The 20,315-nt window shown below is 44.4% G+C and overlaps 1 protein-coding gene across 2 annotated transcripts in view; it reads right to left on the minus strand.

Annotated features, from left to right (window-relative positions):
- The window catches only part of LOC119186889 (uncharacterized), a 47,361-nt gene that overhangs the window by 9,564 nt on the left and 17,482 nt on the right, over window positions 1-20,315 (minus strand). For both annotated transcript variants that reach the window (XM_037435262.2, XM_037435257.2), the window contains one exon: window positions 20,173-20,281. In XM_037435262.2, the coding sequence (XP_037291159.2) occupies window positions 20,173-20,281 (109 nt within the window). The remainder of the gene's footprint in view (window positions 1-20,172; window positions 20,282-20,315) is intronic.

The raw sequence follows: 20,315 nt of genomic DNA on the forward strand, positions 1-20,315 counted from the left end.
GATAGCGTTAAAGAGCTCGTTTCGCAGAAAACCCGGCGTCAGTGTCGGCGGTTGTGAGCGAAAAATCATCATCTTTGCGTGACCGAAAAATTGAAAAGATCCACTCAGTCCCAGAATCGAGAATTCTGGCTCTTAGTGGGGATTCAACCTGAGTCGTATGCGTGTCAAGTGGGTGTTCTACTACACAACCACGTCTATGCTTGTAAATGCAGTGAAAAGAACGTCCTCTGCTTGGAAATGCAGTGAAATTATCTTCTATACTTTACGAACACACGCGTCCTGTGTACATGCTTCACAATACAACATGAAATGTTGCCGTAGTAAGGAGTGGTTCAAGCGTACGTTGCATTTGCCATCAAAACATGTGAATATAATAATGATTTCATGGTTTAAAGCCAGTCACCCACTACAAAAGGCACACAGGTTTCTGTACACTTAAAGCCACGTAGTGGGCTCATAGCTAGTTCGAAAACATTCCATACACTACATGTTTGAAGTACGCACTAGGAACACAATATTGCTATCGCGTTCAACATTTAAAGGCGAAGCTCAAGCCCCCCCCCCCCCTTTTTTTTTTGTACTTACTGCCCCTGTGTCAAATAACCATTCTGCCTACGTTTTTGTGAGAATGGATTATTTCCAATTTAAGCAAGCTCGAGAAGAAAAAAACGCATCATCACGTAACCCACAGCTTGTACACTTCTACGCACACATCATGCACTGTCATAAATTGAGGAGTTTGGAGTTGTTAGATATGAAGTGTCGTGATGTCCCACCGCTTCCACAACTGCTAGGACTGGGGTTGTGTGGCCGGTGCGAACACGGGTGGGTCTGGTGCTCGGAGCAGTCATGAGGACGAGTTGAATACTTTACACACAGCGCATTTACATGTTGATAGTCTCAACTCTCAAAGAACAAGCAGGGCCTTCTTCGGTGCGGCTGAATAAATGGAAATAGTGGGGTCCGCTCCTTCCCCCCCCCCCCTCCCCGTTTTGCTCTCTACCAATCCAGCACCACTTGCTGACACATAATAACCACACCTGGACTTCCAAGGGAGAATACCCGGTGGTCGATGTAGGACCACGCGCTACGTCATTTACTGCTGCTGTTTTGGAGTCGATGACTCGCTGTCAGCTCCTGTCGCACCCGGAAGGGTCAAGTCCGCTTTGACGAAATCAGGATAATGGCGGACAGGTGGCACTGCACGTACGCGGGTCTTTATAGTTCACATCACATCAGAAATGTGACTTCGCGGTCGTTGCACCCAGCTTAGTAATCTTGCTTCGCGTACCGACAATCTACCGTCGGTGGCCGGCAAAGTAGCGGCACAACAGAGTATACATAAGTAAATCGATAATACGATGTGGCGCACATAAAGTTCAGTATACAGGGGTCAGCAACCTCCTGCATGCGGGCTCGCTGGGAAGTATAATATGGCCTCAGGCACGAGATCAGAATTCCTCCCCCTTTCCCTTCCTTTCTTCCCTTGTCATTTCCTGTTTTACGGCCGACATAGCAGTTTTGACGTCAAATGACGTTAGACAGGAACAAAGAAAGGTCTCTTCCATTTGGCATTGTACTACGTCTTTACTCTTAACCGCATAACATATGACTAATATTGATAATTTACCTATTCCATTGATTATAGGTAAATTTTATTTTGTCTATCGATTATGGATGATGAATATTATTACCAATCAGCCGAGTTTTTCTCTCTGTATCAGCAAAGCTAACTCGACTTACTCTGGGTGCCTGCCATGTCGGGTACCGGGTGCCTCAAAACTTGGTAACCTCAGGTTTACTATATGGGTGCTACAAAAACAGCCGCACCCCTGGCGCTGAAGAAAATATTCGGCACTCCCATTTCCCTGACAAATTAAATTTACGAGTTTATATGCTAGCTCTAGAGCAGAAGTTGCTTTTGAAGTACTTCCCTGTACATTCTCGGGCAATGAGTTCAAACTGCACAGTTTAAATTTAGAACGAGCTTAACTTCGGGTCCTTATAAACGAATGTGCGCTGATTACGGAAATCAAATGCCCGGATAAGCTGACAAGACTGCTGCGTTCGGCAAACTTGGCAAAATCTGCAAAAATGAACAAAAAAAAAAGAACAGTGACATCCAGGATTATATACCTATATGTGCCATCAGCTCAGTTGTCGCTTTATCATTACTCATCTAGTGCAAGCTACAATACATATTTTTTTAGCATGAAAGTGTTTTATGCTGGGGTCCATCAAGATATCAACAGCGTATTTGCGTCACGGCTATGTGATAAAAAGAATGCGAAGAAAGGAAAAAAAACTATTAAAAACTGCCACTGGCAAATCAAACCTATGGCTGCTCGATTCACGATCATGTGGTGTGTCGCTTATACTAAACCACTACAAACAAAACAAAAAAAACTTCAGTAGTGTTTAGACTCTGGCGCTGCAAGGACGTATCGAGTCGCTCTCACATGTTTTTCACGTGTATCGAGTCGCTCTCACATGTGCTCCACATGTTAACAACTTCAGCTACCAGAACGGTTAAATCATGATCATGAGCGTTGGTCGTTATTGCCCCGCCGCGGAGGTCTAGTGGCTAAGGTACTCGGCTGCTGACCCGCAGGGCGAGGGTTCGAATCCCGGCTGCGGCGGCTGCATTTCCGATGGAGGCGGAAATGTTGTAGGCCCGTGTGCTCAGATTTGGGTGCACGTTAAAGAACCCCAGGTGGTCTAAATTTCCGGAGCCCTCCACTACGGCGTCTCTCATAATCATATAGTGGTTTCGGGACGTTAAACCCCACATATCAATCAATCAGCGTTGGTCGCGATGGAAATGTGGCGTCAACGTGCGCGCATTCAAGCCAAACGGTGCTATAGTTAGTTGTAAAGCATTATTATAAATTGTACAAGCTCTCATGTATCACAACACAGTAAACACAACCTATGTGAAAAAACACAGCATGTCCACGGAGTGTACGACGATGAGTGGGCGAAGCAGCGGAATCGATGGATGTTACCGTAAATCACTCGTGACATCGACCAATCGCGCATGTAAATGAGCGTAAAGAAGTGTACAGTTATATTCAAGGTTTATTGGTCATAACTGGTATGTTGTGTTGAGTTGTGAATATAATTTTTGCCTTCATTATTACTGCTACGGCGTCTCTCATAATAATATCGTGGTTCTGGAACGTAAGAATCCACATATTGGTATTGTCATCATTATGATCATCACCATCAGCATCATCATCAATATCGTCATCATCATTATTATTATTATTATTATTATTATTATTATTATTATTATTATTATTATTATTATTATTATTATTATTATTATTATTAGCCGCGTCCTCAAGCGTGGCAGCTTATATGTCAAGCTATCACGACAGATGAAGATTCATGCAACATCGTGGGTATTTTGATAAAAATTTATCTGGACTACTTCATACAACTGCAAGTCGATCCTCTAGGTCACGCATAGAAATTACGTAGAAACACAAATGTTTCGAGTAGACGGAACGAGTTCAAGAAGGTAATAACCAATACTCCCCCTCCCTCCAACAAGCGCACACTAAGGCAATCAACTGAATATCTCGACTTTCATTATACATTGGGTTATTGAAATACCGAACTGCACACATGCAGTTTCATTAAACGCTACTATTAACTTTATAACTATTGAACTGTAGGTTGCCAATAATATTTCAATAATGGCAACACATTTTCATTTCCCCCTCATCTCCACGACAATATTTGTACGAGTATAATTACTTTCGCACAGCGCGTCCTTTCCGATATTAGAAAGATGCCGTATTTTACTAAACGTACAAAACGCCCCAAGGTTATAGAGTATGACTTTTCAAATCAGGCCACCTATGAAAACGCAAAAATATATATTTGTTTCAAATCTGACTACAATAATTGCAGTGCTTTCCTTTAATGAAGTGCCGTATTTGAATCATTGCAAGGCTAAAGTGCCTGAGGCATAAATTTTTTTTCGACCGGATACGCCACAATCTCATTCCTACTTACTTTCGAGGGGTGCCCAACAATCCAGAATGCAATAAGAACCATGTGCAAGTAAAACCCAATATCTGAATGTCATAGCCTGGTAATTTATTGTACCCACGGCATCCGAAAATTAATAAAATGGAGCTTCACGCTCGTTGCTTCAAAAAGAAGCTTCCTTGAGTGGCATTTCGTTGATTCATTGATTTCCTATTGATGTCAAGAAAACGGTACGTCTACAAACTGTTTAATCAATAGCCTAAGCAATAATGAAGACCCACTATAATACGTATAATGTGGCAGCTAATTAAAGAGCCATAACCTAGAAAGTAACAGAAAGCAAGAAAGTAAGTAAGAAATATGAACGTCATATCTGTGGAAATCACTTCACAACTACACTAGGCTTCATCAACCCTTCACCGCAACTACAAATCTTTCTATCCGTGCGTAAAACTAGGTTTCACTCCAGAAAACGAACTCGCTCGCTGGATTCCGTGCCGACTAGTTGTGCCCTCGCGATCTCCGACGTCAGCGTAGCTCTGGCAGACTGGGTTGGTCCTATGCCATCTCCTGTCGCCGACGAGAGCTCTCGCCAGTGATGTCCCGTCCACAGACTCCTGCAACCGTGTCCATCTTTCCTGTCTTCTCCTTACTTCCGTCGTTAACCGTCCCTGTGCCTCGCTCTCTCCTTCCTCTCTCTCTATCTTTCTACCTTTTAATCCTATGCTTTTAATCCCTTCTCTACCCCCATCCCTCGTTGAGGTGTCCTCCACCTGAGAGACAGTTACGGGGCTCACTTTTCTCTTCTTTTCATTTTAAACCCCCCCCCCCCCCCCCAGAAAACAATTTCTATCACAAAAGTGCGTTTGTACGCTCTCGCCGTTGGCGCAAGTAAGCGTACCATGCATATTATGTTGTTTTTCTTCTGGTACTCGTGTATTACGTTGCACTTCTATTCTACTTTTATTATGTATTTAAGCCTTACTCTTCAAGTTTTCATGCATAAACCGGCCCGAACACTTTCGACAAAGACCGCGAATTAATATAATGGTTCTTATTCTTTATTCGGCTTCCTTTCAAAGAGATTGTTTTAGAAGTCACCTATTTCATTTGGGTATCCAACTGTAATTTGATTTTCGACAAATTATTTAGGAGAAGTAGTGATTTAGCTACATGTACAGTTAATTGGTCTAAAACGCTGCGAAATAAAAAAAAATAAAAAACACGGAATTCTGTACAAGAAGAATGGATTGCACCTATGAAATATAGTTTAAATCAATCCCCTTCTATGCACTCTGCACAAATGGTTAACCAGTGAAGCTGAAATGAGCGGCTTTGGTGTTAAGCAGTGGGTTAAGTCCAATGCTGTAACGAAGCCTTTGTAAGTTATTCGTATGGTCTAAACGACGAAATCCGGTGGTCTTTAGGGATGTTGAGCATGACGTCGAAGAGTTTGTTGACGTATTTCGCACACGCCCCAGCATCATTGCTTGCTCCCATAGACGTGCTCATGGGGGAGAGGGCGCAAAGCGAGCCTCATACATTGACATGATAGCGAGAAGGGGGCGCTGCGACAAACGTCCCCCCACCCCCCGTGAAGGGGAACCCTGTGCCTGCTTATGATTGTTCCAAAGGTCGACGCGTTCGAGGAACGTTATCTCCTGTGGTGACCAGCGGTGCTTTTTGTCGCCTTATGTACCTGATGCGTTCGAACAGCTCAATTAATCCTAATGAACTTCGAAGGGAAACAGTTATACATTCCGATGGCTTGCTGAGTTGCCTTGTCATTGCGAACACCTCCGTCTTGCGTTCCTGCCAGCAGTGAAACATGTTTGGTTCTCCACACATAAACATCATCTCGGTCAAGCGCATCTCTCCCCAAGTCACCACTTTCTTGATGTTGACGAGCGATGGTCATCGTAACATCGTCGGTGCGGAATGTTATGATCCTTTCGACGACGTTGCACTGAATAAATTTCACGATCTTGTACAAAATATGAGCCGTTTCCACGCCTCAACGGTTCAAGCATCGTATCTCACTGTTGGCTTTGGAGAACTGCGGGGCGAACTGACTTGAGATTTCTCGCGAATGGCGAAGTATATCTCCATAAACGAAAACTCGTCCACGTGTTTGTCTTAGAGCGTGGGACGCGTAAACCTGTGCTTCTCCGAGAGCGATGGCTATAGGTGATACGCACCGCTGACGACGTGAGTTCAGTCTACGGCTACATCGTCGAACACGGCCATGTGGGTCATTGCGTGCATGGCAGATGCGTACTGAATGGTAACCTCGGGATCGATAACTTCGACAGTGGCTCAATACAACCTCTTCATTAATCAGCTCGTCTTCAAAGTTGGTGTCTAACTTGGCAGGCTCCACTCGTTGTCTTGTGTTGTCGGTACAAAAGGGTGTCGATGAGGTACATTAGCCATGGCTTCCATGTAAGATTTCTTAACGAGGCCCCACTTGTACGGACGCTTCGCGAAGCAACGGCGCTTGATATGTACCTCGATTGCTACGTCATTGGGCAATGTTACGCGGCAGACATTTGTGGGTGTTTTGAGTGTTGATATAAGTGTTCATAATATGTTCCTTGATTGCATATTACTCGCTGCCGCTTGTTAAGAAGGCCCTGCAACACATTTTGAGCATGGTTAGAAAACACTGCCTACTGGTACTCAAGGTTCCCGAGAACAGGTTAGCCGAACAATGTATCGCACAGCACGCGGCCTGGTATTCACAATAAATGCTTGAAGTCAGTTAAAAAATACTTTCTCTTCTCTCGACAAAAGAATATCAAAGCTGTAAAATTCCTCGTCATAGCCATTGTATCGTCCATTGGCTAATTTGAGCGTGGCGCACACGGTCGTTACAGGGGCCACCACGGAAGGCCTCGACATGCCCACGTGGGCACGCGCGATCGCACTGAAAAGCCGCGCATTCGAAGGGGGGGGGGGGGGAGAAAAAGTGCTCAAGGTCACGAGGCGTGTGTGACGTATTTTCTTTTCCCATGTCATCTATCTCTGCTTAGGTTCCCACGCTTTCATCGGGACGAGAAAATATGAAATGCAATTTCAGCGGGCTACAAGTCTTTTTAACTCCATTCATACTTCACTGCAGTGGTTCTAAATCTTTTTGCGGAGGTGAATTTGTGAGACAATAAGCTTTTTTAAGGAATCTATTTCATGCCTACTTAAAAAAGTGTTGCAGGGCCCCTTTAATGCCCGAAGGCACATGGTCGGTGGAGGCGAGGTCACGATAGTTGCCCCTCGATGATGTTGAGCTTGGGCGAATGTGAAGGCCATCTTCGGGCAAACGTAGTTGTTATCGGTGCTTAAACTCAGCCAAGGCTGAATTTCATTAGCGATTCGTTACATGCTCCACAGACCCGATACTGACCGACGTCGGGAGCAGCTGGGGATCACCGCATCATTACCTCCATGTCATTTTTTCGTAGTTTTTGAGACCGAATCTCTTCTTTCGTAGCCTTGTTGTCGAATCACAGTAGGCAGACGTCGCAGTCGCAGCCGAAGTGCCGCTCGAGAAACTTCGCTAAAAGAGAATGTTCTCCCCTGCGAACGCGTTCGCGCCATTGACACGTTGACGCTGCTCTGCCAGCACCTATGCATCCTCCGAGCACCCGCCTACAATGGCGCGCATGCTTGGGTACGACGTAGTGAACGACGTCACTGACGACGCAGCCAATGAAGCGGTTTCTGTCAACATTCGACAGACGGATTTTCCCTTCGCCTAGCCGTATAGAGCTCCACTCCAGAAATAGATTGCCACGCCGCATTTCAGATATGACTAAAAAAGTTCGTAAAGGTTATAAAGGTTATAAAAGAATAATGACTTATGCTACGGCATTCGTTGAGAATTATTGCCCTCCCAGTGTAGGCATAGCCGAACTCACAACTCTATGTTGGCTGCAATACTTCTCAATGTGTGGCCAATGATCTTTGCAATTCGTCAAGAAATGTTGGCCTTCCTCGAGTGTCTGCAGTTTGTGATGATAGACACTGTACTTCATGAAACCCCCACCGAAGAAATCTGAGGGCGATAAATGAGGTGACCTTAGAGACCGCCCATAGAGAATTTCATGGAAGTTCACTGTTTTCGTTATTTTTATTTATTTGTTTTTGTGTGGGTTGCATATTTAAAATCAGAACAGAAAGTTACTCATTTTTTTTTGTTCTGCCGCAGGACTCATTACGCCCGGATAATTTGCAACAAAACTACAGACCAGTGAAATAGGCGAGTTCTCAAAGAATTACCTTTTATTTTTAATGGATCTTTTTTGCTGTCCATAATGAAAACATTATCTTTGTTTTCGCATTTTTCGCCGTAGAGTACTATTTTCTTCATGTCCTTTACTTGTACACTAGTTGGTGTTTGCTTCACGACACACCTCTGCATTAACACTGTTTATTAGCTGAGTGAGGTGCCATTGCAAGGTTCAACAACAAATCGTCTACTGGTTGTCAGGTGAATGATCATTTGTGCATCTTTCATAATGTGCGCTGGACAGTGGTACTTTACAAGATTGATGACGTCATGAACTTACAGCCAAAGAGTTCTCGTTGTAAAAAGTCGTCATATAGCAATCATTCCCTGCCTCTCATTCTCGTTCAGGTGGTGCCGATCTCATCTAGGCAGTAAATCAACCAAGCTCAAGACCAAATACCCCAAGAAGAAAAAAAAAATAGAAGGAACAAAACTAGTCATTTGAAACTCGTACGGCAAAATTAACTGATGTTGCTTCAGTCATTGGTGTGGATTGTGCAATATAGAGGCTAAAACTTAAATTTCAAATGCGTGGCTTTCCTTTCAAACCACCTTTACCGACAGACAACTCTCTCGCAAAAACATGCGCAATGCTATTTCGAAATAGCATTCCCCAGATCTGAAATTGCCTCCTGTTCGCACTTATGCAAAGAAAGCCATTTTCTCCGCATTCGAACAGTATTGTTAAATGGGAATTCAGCATTTAGAAATATACATAGTTCTGCGCCTCCACAGAATCATATCCTCCTGCTTCCGAGAGAACAACATGCATAGGAAATAGTTCGTGTTGCTCGAATGTATACTTCGTTTCATGCAGCGTTGGCATACGAAACTCGCAGCACGTTAACGTCGACGATGATGCTTTAGCTGAACTGAACACTGTGTTGGAACGAATTTCCTGTTTCCGGGCTTTATTTTTTTTTTCCTTCTCACAGCCATCGTGAAGGACTTTGCTGATTACGACGTAAAACACACCAAGTGTGACAACGAAACGGCTGGCAATAACATTACTTCCAGGTCGCTTGTGCTGGTCGCTGGCCTAGGCATAGTAACTGCCTGCGGTTCGGCGGGTAAATTGGAAAGGCGCTGGTTTTTGCTTTTTGATGCTTTCCTTGAAAGAGGTGCATTCGTCGGTTTTCGCCGTTATAACTCGCGGGCCATATTAAAGGTCTTCCTGCTCCTATACGCAGGCAGCGCAAACATTTTTTTTGACAGATGATAGTCTTTCTTGGGGACCTTCTACAAAAAAATTTTGGTCTGTCTCTCTGTGTGTCTGTCTGTCTGTATATTTGTCTGTTTGTCCACCCTAACGATACCTCAAACGGCACCGAACGGCCAACCCCATCCGCAACGCCCCCCAATATTGCTCAATGTTTAGCGTTCATGGTTGTGCGATTGTCAATTAAAAAGCAAATATTGCACATATCTGAGGTGCCATAACAACATTTGTATGTTTTGTATGTCTGCCTTTATACTAGAAGAGGACACACACAAAACACTCTAAGGACTGTAGCATTAACGCGCTGTGCTGACAGTGCAATTTGTTCTCGAATATATGCGTTAGGGAACCGTGCAGTGCTGTACAAGGACCATGCAGTGTTTGTCGGTGTATAATAGCCATGTCTGGCAACCATGATTTTTCCTTCTTTCTTGCCGCCTAGATTACATGTGCTGACGCTATACTGGGGAAAAGAAACCAAACTTAAATGCCAGAAGTCCGTCATATTCCTTTTGCTTCCACAAGAAAACCAGACGATATTGTGAACATGCACGCGATCCCGATTTCGAAAACAGGGGTGCCTGACTGTTTCTATATATTGGCTGATAGGCGGGAATTTGTCTTGATATCTTCCTTCATCGTTTATATGAATCAAAAGCATAAAGGTCGTTTCAGAGCCCCACTAGTGCATTTCAAGTGCTCTTTTTCACCAAAATAATACGAAAAATGCTTAAGAGTCTTTGAACTTTAAAAAGAGGGTGCTTCGTTGCACCACAGTTTAGTCAATCAATCCCACAACGCATCAATCAGTCAATCGTTTATTTAAAACACCTGTCAGCGACACTGAAAGCTCAGTTGTGGTGCACTGATGCAGTTAAAAAAAAAGAAACGCAACTTATGACTGAGATATGGAAGGCAGTTGCGTGTGGCGGCACCTCTCGTCGGCAACAGCCGTCCTGTCTAAACTGTATGGGAAGTGGTAAAAAAATTATATCTGATGAAAAAAGCAAGTTACGAAACACTACTCCCAGTTATGGGCAGCACGTATACAAAAAGAATATTCTCGCAAAGTTACATTGACGCAATAAAAACCGCACCACTTCCAAGTGCATTTAATATTTGGGCCTCGTGTGTTTAATGATGGGGCCTCATTGGTTCCCAATGGCCGGACTTCAGTCGTCCTAAGAAGTAACGCGCTTTGTATTGCTATTCTACGATCTTAGCAGAACGTTTCATCGGGTTTCTGCTGCATGAAACTGGGAGTCATTTTTGATAACGTAATTTTTTTCGTCTGATTTTTTTTTCTGCTTACTTCCTATATTTAGTTATGACATAACGCCGTTGAAGTCGTCGAAAGGTGACAACACGTACACATGTTCTCAAGTGTTGGGAATGATTGATGAGGGACACATAAGGCTAAAATTCAAAATAAAAATTAATCACTAAGAATAAATGACAGGGCAGAACATTGAAATGTAAACGTCTCTGTTATAAAACGGCAGATACGAATAACTTGGGAGACGCTCGAGCTTCAGAGTAGAAAGCGAGAGCTTAGTATGACTTCGTTAACATCCCTTACCCAATCGCTAGCCTGGCTTTCCTTCTCAGTGGGCACCTGAACTGCGTCACGATGAAAAGAGTGCGTGCTGTGCGTCTGTATATTGGTACTTTCAAACTAGTTCTTGTTATTGTTCACCTATTCCCCGTGGCGCATAACCTCTATGGGAGATTGGCCGGAAATTGAGTGTTTTTATAAAACATTGTGCAGTGTTAGAATAATGTATATTATATAATAGAAAGATTACCGACGATCTAGAAAATTGTGGTGCTTGATTCATATATTTATTTAAATAAATAAAAAATTATTCTTAAGTTAGAGCAATTCTCTAATTTATAGGCATATAATGCAGACACGTCAGAATAATACTACAGATTAATTAGTCAACCTATTAGCTTCATTATTATAGTCCCGCACGGCCGCACATGCTGTCGCACTGGAGAACCCCGAAATGAAAGCTCCAAAACATCTATTTGGACGTTTTGCGAACCTATCTACAACTTTCTCCTTGAAATTTTTCATCCATCTTCGATTCTTCGAAAGTTGGTTAATTAAACAGATCTAACTAAACCATATTTAAAAACACAAAAAAATAGTCTGACAAACTACAGGAAACGGTTAGCAACATGCATTTGGTCACGCTGTAATTACGTGTTCTGGCGTATTCAAACTCTGGCTAAAGTTACGTGGGACACCCTGAATATGTAGGAACATCCACTATACGCTTTTTAAAGCTGTCTGTGCAGAAGACGGCCTCACTCAAAGGATCTATCCAACACTGAAGTTGGGCAGATTGAGCAGAATAATACAGCCGACGAGAAATCCACACAATACTGAACGTGAGGGTGAGATGGAGGTTTGAAATGGTGAAGTCTACTAATGTGTAATGGTAATGGGGCCAACGTTTTGACAAAAGGACCTGTCAACGCTGGGTTGATGTGCACGTGAAGTGGAGTTCCCTTTTCGAGACATTTGCTTCAGCGGCATCACCTATTTAAAGATTCTTTATCAGTCGATGAGGCAAAACATACGAAAGACAGAAGGTCAACTAGAAAAAAAAAGATGCTCAATTGAAAATTCACCAGAGAAAGAACGCGTTCTGAATTACATAGCTACGGCTAAAATAGCAATGAGAACCCACGAGTTTCTGTTAGATCTCATTAGTATCGTGTCTAACAAGAAAAACCAAGAGCTTAGATTACCACTTTCCTTCATTACATATGGGTAAAGTGGTTGTCATATAGTTTACATAATGTAGGGTGTCGTATACCGCCTTTGCATAATAATAAACATCGCGAAAAAAAAAACAAGCAACAAAACGAGGAAGAGCTACAAAGAACACACAAGAACACAAGCAGATTAGGCGAGTTAGTGAGGTTTCATGGTAAATATATATACAACAGTGCTTCAACATTGTACACAAGAAATAAGACACACGGAGCTGGGTCGTGTGTAGCTTTTCACCATTTTAAAATGCGAAGCATTTGTTAGCGATCTTCGTAGACTTTGAGCGTATCTATCTATGTATAGCTGCCTATGACTTTTAGCTCTCCTGGCCATTTCGATAATGCTATCAATACCAAAATTGGTATGGCATAACATGACTATGACGAGCATAAGTGACTAGCCATAACATGAAAATTATGACATGTATGTCATGAATATCATGATTTACATTTCATAGTATTGCTGCTTTTTCGGTGGTTTCGTTGACATGACATAATGCAAAACTGGTGTGGTATGACATGGCTGCATGGCGAACATAAGTGACAGACCCTACAGTGGAAATAATGACATACATGCCATGTAACATGACTATATGCCACGCTCATGGTTGATTGATGATTCATATGTGGGTTTAACGTTCCCAAACCGCCATACGATTGAGAGACGCCGTAGCGGAGGGCTCCGCAAATTTCAACCACATGGGGTCTTTAACGTGCACTTAAGGCTAAACACAACCGCCAACACTATTTTAGCGTCCATCGAAAATGTAGCCGCCGCAGCCTGGATTCGATCTCGCGACCTGCGGGTCAGCAGCCGAGTACCTTAGCCACTAGGCCACTGCGGCGAGGTCGCTCATGGTGAGCTCGCGGTCGTTTCGCTAGCTTCAGTTATACCAAATTTGGTATTACGATACGTGATGGATAACGAAGGTGCATCACTGGTGCAAACATGGTAATCACGAGATGCGTGTCATGTAAGAACATTACTACATGCCACACTTATGATTGTGCTCTCGGCCGTTTCGCTGGCTTCATAAAAACCAAATTTGGTATTACGTGACGCGAACAGACGACGGAGGTAAATAACACGGTGAAACATGATAATAATCATAAGCGTGTCATGTAAAACATGACTACATGCTACGTTCATAGCACGCTGACGGCCGTTTCGCTAGCTTCACATATACCAATTTGGGCATAGCGTAACGTGTGTAGACGACGAAGGTAAATGACACGTTCAAACAGTGGCCCCGCCGCGGTGGTCTAGTGGCTAAGGTACTCGGCTGCTGACCCGCGGGGCGCGGGTTCGTATCTAGGCTGCGGCGGCTGCATTTCCGATGGAGGCGGAAATGTTGTAGGCCCGTGTGCTCAGATTCGGGTGCACGTTAAAGAACCCCAGGTGGTCTAAATTTCCGGAGCCCCCCACTACGGCGTCTCTCATAATCATATAGTGGTTTTGGGACGTTAAACCCCACATATCAATCAATCAATCAAACAATGTAATAATGACATGGAAGTCATCTACGGCATAATTTACGTCCACCTCATAACGTTGTGCCGATTTTAAAGTGACATATCATTCTTCATTCGAGCTCCGCATATAATCGATTCTCATTGTGTGTGGGATCTGCCAATTTTTTTTGTCTCTCATTTCTTTGCCCGGTTTATAAGTATGCATTCATGTCAGCAAGCCCAGCTTACAATTCTTCAGTACATCTGGCCTGAGCGCAAACACCCTCGCCTTCGTGTGCCAAATCGATTCCGGGAAGTCAGTCGAAAGTACAGCGCTCCCGCAGCGCCATCTGTTCCACTCAACGTGAAACTAATCTACGGCTTATCACTTTTGCGCGCTTACCGTGAAACTCGTAGGTGGTCGATCAATTTTTTTTTTCTTTTACTCCCCTATTCCCCTCCCCGTGTATACGGTAGCATACTGGATGTGATGATGTCTAGTTAACCTCCCGACTTTTTCTTGTATTTCTTATCTGTCTCTTTTCTCTGAAGCTCTTGAAAGACCGTAGCGACCGTGTTTAACGCCATCTAAATAAACTTAGTTGCCTTCTGCCTCCTAGTGTACATCTACGGTGGCACGAGATATCATTTAGAAGCTTATTGCGGGCCTATTCTGGCAGCTTGTACGGATGCGTACTGCTATTTCAGTAATATGTGTGCACCAATGCCATCATCGTGTCATTAGACGTTATGGTAATATGTACTGACAGAAACGTTTTACGCTATAGCTGCCAGAGGAAAAGAAAAGTCGGTGTTGATGCTGGACATGTCCGTACACCACAACGTAGAGTGGAAACCTGAAATTTAAGGGGCTTACCTTAGACAAAAAAGAAATCTGCTAATTCAGATACAGCTCTTTAACGTGCCACAACAAAAGACAAAGACGAGGGGTAATGTAATGCAACTTTTAATATTTGATAAACAATTTCTTCCCGCATCGGTGCTAAGCGCAAACATTTCGTCTGAATTATCTCAGTTGTGAAAAAGATTACATGTATTGCATAAAAAACTTCCTACAAAACCTCCACCCAGGTAACGCAGGTGCCGTATCGTGTCGCGTATACCCCGTACCTTGAACAACAATTAGTGCGAAATTTTTTCAGCATAATCCCAGTGAACTGTCGCATAACTTTTTTTTTTGAATGGTTGCGAATCACTGCTATGAAACAACCTTCACAAATGGTAGATATCGTTTTTTTTGTTTACTTTAGCTTTGGAGACAGAGTGTGTGTGTGTGTCCGCGCGTATGTGCGCATGCCTTATACCTAAGAAAATATGGTATTGATACTTTGTATCTCCACTTCATACACAGTTTGTGGTACCATTTAACGAGTTAGTGTTTCCTAATCATGGTAACTTGTTTCAAGACATCCAAGTAAACGAAGGATACTCTGTTAACCACCGAGACTTGTATTGCCTCCTTACTGAAAGCATATCATTTTTTGTTTTTTTTTATTTTTTGCACCCGCAACTTTAAGAATGGACCAGCCTAATATAACATTTTAGGACCACTCTGGTGTAACATGTCTGCGCAGTGTTTCACGCTATCCGGGGTGCGCATGTGCTAAATATAATTACATGCTGCACCCTTAAAAAAGCCGTTAGCAGAAGTGCATAAAGTAATCAATAAAATTGAGTGCTTTGCTTTAGCAAGATTGAAAATTGGCCTAGATGGAGATACAATATAAATTAAAAAAAAAAACAGCGCCATACGGCCTAAACGAAGGTAGGTAGGAGAGAACGCAAGCGCCGAGTGTCAGATTTGTGAGCCAGTGCTTGTGTTGTTTTATACCTACCTTCGTCCCGTCCGTTTGCGCGCTGTTTTTTTCCATAACTTCGCTTTATTGCCAGCCAGCTCAGATTTTCTTGCGTACTAGATGGAATATACATACATATAAATCGGTGAACTGGTGTACGTCAGTGAACATACTTCGTTTCGCACAAACAGCGGCGACCATGGCTGTCGGCAAGAAGTTTAGGAGGGGGCACTGCCCCCCCCGAATCCCCCCCCCCCCCAAGCAATACCTGTACCCTCCTCTTTTCTGCCAGATTCAACACGTGTTTGCACTCTGCAAGGCGTCATCGAGCCGACGGCCATGTAGGCTGTGACAAAGAACGAAGAATTTGTATTACGTAGTAAAATTTTCTCCTGCTCCTTCCAAATTTAACACTCCGCAAGCTCCCTGTCCGGTCTAAATTAGAGTGCGCGTCGTCTGTTTGCGATGCCACGCAATACCGTCACTTTAATTAACACTCGCGAAGCAGTGCAAAGCTGAGCTGCCCACTTTGTGCTCTCGAGTTGGAGCCGTGCTTCCAGTGTTTATTGACCGAGCGTTAGTCTGACTGTGTCCGTCCCGCCACCGTACCTAAAAATACTACGCTCACTTCAGTTGCACAAGCTTTATTACAACTTTCAAATATTCAACTTCTGCTTGACCAGATCGACGTTTTCTCTGGTAGTAGTCGTAATCATCCCCTCAAGTTCGCTGTTGACGCATGTGTCACTAAAGCGTGTTTTCGTTATTTCATCCCTCATACTAGCAGCGAAAAGAACCAATTCACCTTTTACGTTACTTGAATCACTGATGCCTTCATATTTAAAAATGCTGTTAGGACCCATGTGCTAAAATTAGGGTACATATGTTAAAAAATCCAGGCAGTGGTGTTCCGTGCCGGGAATTTCTCTTTATTGGAGAATTTCTGCCTGTCATTTTAAGCCAAAGGGAAAAAGGGAATCTTCGTGATATTGCACGGAATTTTAGGAATGGTTAAATTCTCCTACGACAACCAATAATTAGCGGTCGCAGAGTGTCTTCATCTGCTGTAATCATTTGTGACGCATGCACCACGCAAGCACAGCCTTTGAGATTTGTTTGTGATATTTTACGTGGAGCGATTCCTAGTTCACTAGTGGTGTTAGACTTGAAGCCCACAATATGCAGTGTACTAACAGTTACGAATTATTAAAGTCATGCTTTTGTTGTGCGGCAGTGGAGGGGCTAGTCATAATTTCAAAAGTCGCCGGGAAGTTAGACACGTGCAAATATAGTATGTGTGTGCGGGGATTCGGGTGGAAATTAGTATTGTTGTGTCGAGAATTCAGCTGGGAATTTTGTCAAAGTTTGCAGGGAAAAATTCCTGAAATAGGCAATTTTCATGTCTCTGAATGGAAATTCTGTGGCGTAGTGCAGAACATCACTGACCCCAGATGGTCGAAATTTCCGGAGCCCTCCACTACGGCGTCTCTCTTATACATATGGTTGTTTCGTGACGTTAAACTTCCCATATATAAATGCTATTAGTGACGCTTCTCACTGTTGTTCTCTGTATAATTATGGTGATGGTGATGTTGCCACACACGGAGTTGGCCCGGCAGACCTGGCCGGAAATTTCTCCTCCTGGTGGGCATCTCCAAGTCTTATGAATATGTTATACAAAGGTCTCCTATCGCCCAACTGCAATCCATGGGAATTATAAGGGCAATACTTTGCGCTTCATACATGACTTTCTCAGCAGTCGTATTATTCGTGTTCGCCTCCGAAACAGTGTTAGTGAGGAGAGCAGCATTTCTCGCGGTGTAACACAGGGTTGTGTCTGTGTAATGAGTTCAGGCACTCGGGGTATAAGAATAAACGAACAAGTTAATAAATTTATATGTAATACATCCTCGAGGTGACGATCTGTACCTCTCGTGATAGCTTATAGCAGAAAACGCCTCGTTCTGGTGAGTTCGAGGTCACGCAGTCGATTCCCGACAATGGCGGTCGCATCTCAATGTGGGAACAAAAACACTGCTATACTCGGATTTAGGTGCGCGTGAGAAAAACTCAGGTGTTCAAAAATAATCCAAAGTCCTCCACCGTCACAACGTATTTCTCGCAAAAAAAAAACCATAATCACTTAATGCCTTCTTAGTGTTTGTCTTCAATACAGCACAAATAAATAAACTTGATAGAGGAGAGTGTGGTTGTAGGGCAGTTGGTTATTCATTTAGCAAAGGTAACCGCAAAACCACGCGCTGCACAGATACTACTCGGAGCGAAGATGTCACAAGCGTGTATAGTAGCCTTGACGCCTTGTGCGCGTGCGCGTGTGTGTCGGTGCACGCGTGTGAGAGGGGGTGGGGGGTAGTGGGCGTGTGTGTGGGCGCGTTCCCACTTATCTTCTATGTCTTTATGTGCGCGTTTTATGTGATGTTTACTTACCATGTTGATTATTTAATGTAGTTAGTACTTATTGTTAGTGTAGCACGTCAGTGCCATTTCATTTCATGGCTTCGTGTTGTCTCTTTCTGTGTTCCGTGAGATTTTGCGGTTACCTCAGCGAATTCAACAAACTTAGTTTTATAACTTTTTTCAGTGATTTAGGCAGAAACCAGGGCTACACAAAGCATATTGACTTGCCGTTGACAAACTTGGAAACCTGTCACGCGATGAAAAATGTGGAAAAAAAAAACGATCTCAAAGGACACTTCACCGTTGTCTTCGGTGAGCACGGTCTCGTCTAACGAAAGCTCCGAAATGACGTAATCTTCGCGTGAAGCGAAGCAGTTCAGCGTCTGTGCGGGTAATATGGCACGGGTTAGGGTGGAGGAGGGCGTATTCTCGAAATAGCGCGTTTGTCCGTCTGTCAGCACGTGTCACCGGAAAGAAAAATTAGAGCAGGCGACAAGTTCAAAGGAGAAGCACAACGAGCGGCTCGCCTACGGGTGTAACACCGGTATGCCCCCATGTGACCCAGGAAACGTCAGTGGTGTAAAGGTGGTATGGTAGGCTGCTTTCACGGCAAGGCGAAGCGTAGGCACACGTACAATTGAACCTTGCCACCTATACGCTACTGCACCATGTGTGCCCCTCTCGTATTTTATAGGATTTCTATAGGGAACCCCCTGGGAACAAAGAGATGGGCTCCACTGCATGACACCATCTGTGTTTCTTTTTCCCCAAATTTTTCTTATTATGCTGGCATTGTGTTTCGCTCTTTTTTTCTAAATTTTATGTTCTTGGTGCTTTGCTCTTCAGCAGGCTTTACCTAGGCAAAAAAGGGAAACGGAATTCTTGCTTTTATTTTAGTGGAAAGACAGTACTATAGGTTCCGCCAGTTCTATAAAAGGGACGCTTCTTCCTCATTTGGCACTAAAGAGAGATGAACAGAAAACTTCATTGAGGTCCTGAGAAATTGGCCGGCAGGGGGGGGGGGGGGGGGGGCCTTCGAGAAGATAATCATATTTAAATAAGTCACTCATCTCATACTCATCGTTCGTGCTTTGGGTATCAGAAAAGAAAGGCGACAACCCTACATGGAACTCGAGTCATCTACTCACCCACCGTTTCTCAATGCTAAATTTAGAAAACCGACAGCGCTGCCATCTGTCTATTTCTTTTACTGGGGCGTCTGTACTTTAGTGCTGCTTATATGTGAAGTCTAAACACTCAACTCAATTTAAAAAGAACGCACAGATTTGATTCTATCGCTTGCGGAATGTTGAGTGGCAGTAATTGAAGTTGCAAAGTTTAACTGGAAGAAATGTGGGCACCGTGAGTTTTAATGGACTAGACGAAATAGTCGCGTAAATTTCGATAGTCGCGAAATAGTCGCGAAATAGTCGCGTCAGGGAAATAGTCGTGTGTGTGTGTGTGTGTGTGTGTGTGTGTGTGTGTGTGTGTGTGTGTGCGTGTGTGTGTGTGTGTGCGTGCGTGCGTGCGTGTGTGTGTGCGTGTGCGTGTGCGCGTGCGCGTGTGCGCGTGTGCGCGTGTGCGCGTGTGCGCGTGTGCGTGTGTGCGCGTGCGCGCGTGTGCGCGTGTGCGCGTGTGCGCGTGTGCGCGTGCGCGTGTGCGCGCGTGCGTGCGCGTGTGCGTGTGTGCGCGTGTGCGTGCGTGCGCGTGTGCGCGTGTGTGCGCGTGCGCGTGTGCGCGTGTGTGCGCGTGTGTGCGCGTGTGTGCGCGTGTGTGCGCGCGTGTGCGCGTGTGTGCGCGTGTGTGCGTGTGTGCGTGTGTGCGCGTGTGTGCGCGCGTGTGCGCGTGTGTGCGCGCGTGTGCGCGTGTGTGTGTGTGCGCGTGTGTGCGTGCGTGTGTGCGCGTGTGTGTGTGTGCGCGCGTGTGCGCGTGTGTGCGCGTGTGCGTGTGTGCGCGCGTGTGCGCGTGTGTGCGTGTGTGCGCGTGTGTGCGCGTGTGCGTGTGTGTGCGTGTGTGCGCGTGTGCGTGTGTGTGCGTGTGTGCGTGTGTGTGTGTAGATTAACTTCAGCCACCTGGGGTACTCAACTGCCCCTCCTTTAAGTGGTATCGGACGTCCACCGACAGAACACTCTTCAACTAGAGTGCCAAATGTAAATGGGCACGCTCCTAAAGAATAGCTATAGAAGTGGTTCACTTACTGGCACGTTTGCTTGGAGTAGGCGTGTCCATCTTTGTAGTCCGTCCTCCGCAGTCGCTCGTTAGTGGCGTTCACCTTCTCCCGAATGGTCTCCATGTCGCACTCGTCCGCTGCAAGGCCACGCAACGCCGAGTTACCAGAACG

Source organism: Rhipicephalus microplus, chromosome 1 (assembly GCF_043290135.1).
Source record: "Rhipicephalus microplus isolate Deutch F79 chromosome 1, USDA_Rmic, whole genome shotgun sequence".
NCBI lineage: Eukaryota > Metazoa > Arthropoda > Arachnida > Ixodida > Ixodidae > Rhipicephalus > Rhipicephalus microplus.